This window comes from Trichosurus vulpecula, chromosome 3 (assembly GCF_011100635.1).
Source record: "Trichosurus vulpecula isolate mTriVul1 chromosome 3, mTriVul1.pri, whole genome shotgun sequence".
NCBI lineage: Eukaryota > Metazoa > Chordata > Mammalia > Diprotodontia > Phalangeridae > Trichosurus > Trichosurus vulpecula.
The window spans coordinates 399,534,757-399,541,629 of record NC_050575.1 but is presented as its reverse complement, the minus strand read 5'-3'; the positions used below and the strand labels follow the sequence as shown (position 1 = coordinate 399,541,629).

At 50.5% G+C, this 6,873-nt stretch overlaps 1 protein-coding gene across 1 annotated transcript; it reads left to right on the top strand.

The window, feature by feature from the left end:
- The first annotated feature begins 240 nt into the window (after positions 1 to 240).
- SETD6 (SET domain containing 6, protein lysine methyltransferase) lies at positions 241 to 6,555 on the top strand. Its single transcript, XM_036753115.1, has 9 exons — positions 241 to 759; positions 938 to 1,024; positions 1,337 to 1,481; positions 1,580 to 1,721; positions 2,900 to 3,094; positions 3,683 to 3,803; positions 5,457 to 5,637; positions 5,766 to 5,908; positions 6,059 to 6,555. Exons 1-9 carry the CDS (start codon positions 733 to 735, stop codon positions 6,371 to 6,373), a joined length of 1,356 nt encoding a protein of 451 aa, XP_036609010.1. The 5' UTR covers positions 241 to 732; the 3' UTR covers positions 6,374 to 6,555.
- Positions 6,556 to 6,873: the final 318 nt, after the last annotated feature.

Sequence of the window (6,873 nt, the reverse complement as noted above, 5' to 3'; positions counted from 1 at the left end):
GTTTCCTTCTCCAGTTCATATGACAGATGGGGAAACTGAGGCAGCCAGGGTGAAGTCACTTGCCCAGGGTTACACAGCTAGTGAGTCTACATGCTCAGTTTGAATATCTATGTATATAAAATAAAAAAATTAATGCGTTTTATATAGAACAATATTTTGTACATACATATCTACAGATACACATACACACATACATACATGTGTGTATACGTACATATACGTCACACAATTTGAAGGGGGTGGCCACGAGGCCAGGTCCCCTGGATTGCTGCACGGGGCGCGGGGGCAGGGCGACCCACGACGGACTCTTGGCATCAGATGAGATGAAGCGCTTGGCGCAGGACGGGTACACAGTGGGTGCCTAATCAGTGTTTGTTCTCCCGTGCTGCCCCGCCTTTCCGGGTGCTGCCCCGCCTTTCCGGGTGCTGAGGGCCTGGGCTGGCGTGGGCGGCGGCCGTGGGTACCGAGAGGCCTGCGCTCGCTGCCACGGCACGCTCCATTAGAGTCCTTTCCACGTGGACGCGGCTCCCAGGGCTCCCACCTCCCCGGCTTCGCCCGGCGCAGGCGCATTACAAAGACGGGCGGGGGAGGGACAGGCCCGGTACCACCAACGCGCCCAGGACTTCGCTTTTGGCCCTCTCCGGCCCCCGTACCAAGGGTGGTCCGAGGCTTCTTTAAGAAGGGGGCGGGCCTCGAAGGGAGGAAGCACGGCGGCCACGCGCAGCCAAAACAATGGCGACGGCTGCGAAGCGGCAGAAGGTGAAGAACCGGGCGCTCGGGGCTGGTAGGGGCAGGGAGGGAGAGGGCCCCACCTCCCCTCGCGCTCGCGGAGCGTCCCTTTCCCCACCTGCGAGGACCCAGGGCCGGACCGGCACGCGCCCGAGGCCTCCGTGCCCGGAGGAACCTGGGAATTCGAGCCCTGGCGCTCTGTCCTTAGGTGGAGGGAGTCTCCGGAGGCGGAGACAATCCTGTCCCGGCCTTCCTAAACTGGTGCCGCAGGGTCGGACTGGAGCTGAGTCCCAAGGTGAGCCCGAAGGGGGCGGGTTTCTGGGCGGGGACGTGGATCTCCATTGGTAGCTTAATAAGGAGGCGGAGTCCGCTCTCGAGTGGCCATTGAATTGCTGGCGGGGGCGGGGTCTGAGTAGCGAGGGGGCGGGGCCTGTGACCCACGAGGCTCGGGTCTCTGAGCGGGCCATTGGCTGCTGAGGAAGGGGGCGGCCCTCGATCGCGAGTGGCTATTGGAAGCTGTGGGCAGGGGCGGGACCCGAATAGTGGCGGAGGGGAGAGCGGGGCGGAGCCTCTGATCGTCCAGGTCCCTGCGTCTGACTGGCTTCAGGTTTCCGTGAGCCGGGAAGGCACCGTGTCTGGCTACGGGATGGTGGCCCTAGAGGACGTGCAGCGTGGGGAGCTGCTCTTCGTGGTGCCTCGGGCTGTGCTTCTTTCCCAAAAAAACACCACCATCCGGGGCCTTCTGGAGAAAGGTAGGGAGCCTGGGGAGAGCTGGGGAGCAGGCTCCCTGCTGGGGGCGGGGAGGGGTTCCCAGCGCCCCGGGGTGACCGGGGTCTTGGTTGTCGTGCAGAGCACGGGGCCCTGCAGAGCCAGTCGGGCTGGGTGCCCCTTCTCCTGGCTCTCCTCTACGAGTACCTGGCGGAGGACTCCCCCTGGAGATGTTATTTCTCCCTCTGGCCGGACCTGGGCAACCTGCAGCACCCCATGTTCTGGTGAGAGCTGGGGGCCGGGAGGAGGGGCTCATAGAAGCGGGAAGCACAGGTGGGGAGAGTGGAGGGGGCTTCATTCATTCAAGCTTTCCAGAGCCCCTGGGAGTGCCGAGACCTCCCAGTGTGAAAAGCTGTTCTTGCCTGCCCTACACACACCCACTGTCTTGTCTCTGTCCCTCCATCTCTCTTCCTCTTCTTTCTTACCCTCTACCTCTCTTTCTGTCCCTCCTCTCTTTCCCTTCCCCCTCTTCCTTTCTATCGATTCTTCTCTTCTTTCTTTCCTCCCTCCCTCCCTCCCCTTTCCCCCTTCCCTCTTTTCCTTTCTTCCCCTCCCCTTCTTGCTCCTCTTCTCTGTTTTCACGATCGTCTTTCTGGTAAAAGTAACTGCTGGTGGGAGGTGACCAAAAGAATATTAAAACCGCAAAAGACCTTGGAGCTCACATAATCCAACAGTATTTTATAGAGACAGAGGCTCAGAGGGGAAGGAAGCTCCACAGGCCCTCACTACTGTACTTAGTGTAGAATACCGTCTGTTTCTCTGTAGCTTACTCCTCTGTTAGACTGTAAGCTCCATGAGGGGCCTGGCCTTAGCCAGACTTTGTACTTGCCCCATGCTCTGCTCGCATTCAGTGATCCATGTTTGTTGTATTACCGTGGAGAGCAGCCTGCTTTTAAACACTCCAGAGCCCACTACCTTTCCATGCCCTGATTCTTCATAAAGCAATGTTGCCCTAATGTTTGCAGGAAGGGGATCAAGCATATTGTGGCTGGTTGGCCACTGGAGAAACAAGCCCATACTCCATAATACTTGGAGCCGAGAAACAGGATCATAGATTTGGAAGTTTTAGAGAGCTTTTAGAAGTCATCTAGCTCAGCAGTCTTCATTTTTGTAGATGTGGCCATTGAAGCCCTAAGAGCTTAAGTAATTATCCCAAGCACAGGTGGATACTAAGTGGCAGAAACAGAATTTGAACCTCTTAAGTCTACTCCTTCTTCCACTGTACCATGCTGTAAGTATAGCTTAGTTTATGACCTGGGGCAAGTCACCTGCTCTTTCTGGGACCCCGTTTCCCAGTCATCTTGACTCCATGACCTCCAAAGGCCCATGGAACTTGGGCATTCTATACCACTTGTGGGGGGCCTTGGGCCTGAGGTGTGACCCTCACCCATTCTCCCCTTAGGTCTGAGGAAGAACGGAAACAGCTCCTACAAGGTACTGGTGTGCCTGAAGCTGTGGAAAAGGACATAGCCAACATCAGCCATGAGTATGGTACCATTGTCCTGCCCTTCTTGGAAGCCCATCCAGAGATCTTTCCCCTCCAGGCCAGGTCTCTGGACCTCTACCGCCAACTTGTGGCGATGGTCATGGCCTACAGGTGATCAGCATTCTGTTCTGGGGAGCTCATGCTTTGGGGATACAGGATTGGCCCATGGGGGTATCTGGAAGAATCCGTCTTTGATAGCCACCCACAATAGAATGTAAATCTTGTGAAGTTAGGGATTATTTTTAGTTTTTGCTTTTTTCTGTGTTGAGCACTTAATGATCGCTGACTGACCTTGGACTCACCCTCTAAATTAGGGGTTTTTACCTTAGGCTCCACAAACTTGCTTAATGATTTGATAACTGTTTTGATAGAATTAATTTCCTTTGTGATCTTATAGATTTTATGCATTTACAATCATGATTCTAAAAAAGGGTCCATAGATGTGACTAGACTGACTGCCCAAATGGTCCGTAATAAAAAGGTTACAATCTCCTTGTCTAAACTGAAGCCAAGTTGACCAAGACTAGCCTCTCTTCACAAGGATAAGATATTGTGTCTCTTCTGCCTTAGAGGTGTTGATCCAGTGGGAGATGATGGGAACAGTAGCTTATCTTCCTGTTCCCCAACAAAAATTTGGAGTAGGCCTACACCTCACCTTCCTTTGTGGCAACTTTCTCAGCTCTTCTTTCTTTGTGGTAGCTTTCAAGAGCCCCTTGAAGAAGAGGATGATGAAAAGGAACCCAATCCCCCTATGATGGTACCAGCTGCTGACATACTGAACCATGTGGCCAACCACAATGCCAATCTGGAATACTCTCCAGTGAGTGGGTACATTTTATTCCAGATAGGCTAACCTAATTACTGCTCTTGTGCACACCGGTAATTTAACTTTGCCTCCCAAATATGTGAGTGAATAGTGACTTGGTATTAGCATATTTCTCTCTTATACTTGTATGCAAATGTGTGTAATCAGCCCTTAGGCTCCAAGTCAGAATTTCTGACTTTCTTTATAGTAGAGAAGACCCAAGGAATAGGACAGCCTGACTTACTGAAGGCTTTACCACCTGTGTGGTGACCAAAATAGTTCTAAAATGTAGAATCACAACCACTGGCTTGTCAGGTGGATTTCAGAGGGCATGAATAGAAGACTTGGGAACTTCAGGCACATCATGACTTTCCTGGGGCCTCCTTTTCCTTCCAGCTCCTGTTGACTTGAGATTCAAGTGAAATGCCAGCTGTCACCAGTGAGATACAGAACCTGTTTTCCTAGGGCTAGGTCCCATTGCTGTTTCTGGGGTAGTTAGGGGGCACCACAGCATACACAGCACTGGACCTGGAGCCAAGATCCAATGCTTATCTGTCTGTAAAGCGCTTAGCACAGTACCTGTCACAGTAGGCACCATATAAATGTGTGCTATTCTATAGCACCTTTCTTAGAAAATATGTAAATGGGCTGCCTGGTCTGCTACGTCACAGTCACAGTACTCCTGTTGGGTCATTTCTTGCTGTGGGTTCCATTCCTTTTTATTCAGCTAGTATTTTTTTTAAAGGCTGAGAAGCTTCTTTAAGCATTAGCAAACAGCAGGCAAAGCAAACTGAACTTTAATTCTGAAACTGTCAAAGTGCCCAGCTAGGAGGGTTCTGCCCCCTCTCATTTTACAGATAGGGAGTGGTTTATCCAAAACCCTGCCTGGCAGGTAGCACAGACTTTCAGACCCCATTATTACTTCTTGCTGTCCAATCTTGGGAATGGTAAAATTGATGTTTTCCCCTAGAATCACAGAAATAATAGAGGACAGAATTGAGCTTTCATCTGCTCTGGTTCCCAGAAGAGGGGCTGCATTGGTAACTAAGGTGGGACTTTTACTGCTCTAGAATGCTCTCCCCAGGCCCACACCCTTTTACTACTAGGTGCAGAGCCTCAGGCTGGTTAGCAAACTAGTTAGCTACTTTGAGAGAGGTGGGAAGCCCCCAGGGCCCTAAGGGGAGTTGCTAAGACCAGAGCCAATAGTATTAAGTTCTGGTGGCTCAGATGACATTAGATGACATCCAAAGAGTGCGTAAAAGAGAGAACAGAGTGATTTGCTTGGGGCTGTCACTCTTGGAGGAGTGCTGATGTGCAGACTCAGGGCAGCTCTAGTTAAGAGCCCTCCAGCTTATGAACCCAAATGTTGATGCCTTCTTGGTAACTATGAATTGTATTTGATCTGTTCGGAATGCATCTTTGTAATTTGTTTGTATTTGCTCTTAAGTTCAGGGTGCTCCTGAACCAAGTGAATGGTATTTGTATGTTGGATTGAAATAAGACTGTTAACCCCTTAATGTTGCTTTCCTTAGTAAAGCGTATCAAAAGAACCTGCGCTGGCAGCGTTCTTGTTGCTGGGCTTGCGTTGGTCTTTCACCCCCACAACAGCTGCTAGCCAAATTGTTGCAACAGGGATGGACTGTCACCTCCTCTCTGCTTCTTCTGTAGGAATATTTAAGGATGGTAGCTACCCAGCCAATCCCCAAAGGCCAAGAGATCTTTAACACCTATGGTCAGATGGCTAACTGGCAACTGATCCACATGTACGGCTTCGCTGAACCATATCCTGGGAACAAGGATGACACAGCTGACATTCAGATGGCAACAGTACGTGCAGCAGCTCTGCAGGGTGCGTACCCCTTCTGGGGACAAGGGAGAGAGGCTACAGGGATTCCCATTTCTCAGCTTAACCCACTTCCCAAATACAAATACTTAAGGGATCTGAGAAAATGCTTCCTCTACTTACTTTCTGTGTAGGAGCCACAACTGAGGCCGAGAGACGCCTAATGTGTGAGCGCTGGGATTTCTTATGCCAGCTGGAGATGGTGGGTGAGGAGGGGGCATTTGTCATTGGAAGAGAAGAGGTGCTTACTGAGGAGGAGCTGTCTGCTACACTCAAGGTGAACCTTACAACTGGTCAAGCTTGCTAACCGAGGGGCTCACCCAATTTTGAATTGGATATGCCTTCTAGTAATTTTAAGCATCTGAAAACCAAGTATGGCTCTTAAGTTGGAAGGAATCCAAATTAATTTTCTGTACTCCAATTACAGGTGCTTTGCATGCCAGCTAAGGAATTCAGGGAACTTAAGGAACAAGATGGCTGGGAGGAAGATGATGAGGAGGAGGACACCTTAACACTGACAAATAAGACTATCCCCAAACTTAAAGCTTCATGGAAGAAACTCCTCCGAAACAGTGCTCTGCTGACCCTGCAGGCTTATGCCACAGACTTGAAAAGTGACCAAGAACTACTTCACAACAAGGAGTCCAGGGCCAAACTCGCCTGGAGGGAAGAACAGGCCTTGCAGGTGCGCTACGGACAGAAGAGGATCTTGCACCAGTTGTTAGAACTGACCGGCGCCTAGCCTCTGGCCTGATTGCATGCTCTTCCCTTCCCTTCTCTAACCAGGGAAGCAGATGAGGAAAATTGGCTTCTTGTGCACTTATTGGGGTCTGCTGGGTCCACCTTTCAAAGTCTGGACTTGCACTGTCTGTTCTTTGGTTAACTTTATATTTGTGCTTATATAAAATTCCTTAGTTCATGTAACAACTGAAATCTTACTTGGGGAATAAGGAAGCAAAAGTGCTGTGTTTTGGAGCACAGGAAAACAAGGAATTACAGGGGGAGTCAGGATCATACTACTTAACTTTACAGGGCTGCTGTGCAAAAGTGCTTTCTTTGTAAGTGACTGCTAACTGCCTTTAGTGAAAATGACTGCTTGGAATTCATGCTTAAGTCAGGGATTCACCTCCTCAAATCTAATGCTTCCAGTGAAAGAATCAGGCTTTAAAGGGTCTTGGATCTAGAGCTGGAATAAGTCAGGGAACATCTAGTCCAACTCCCTCCCTTCATTCAGGTCCAGCA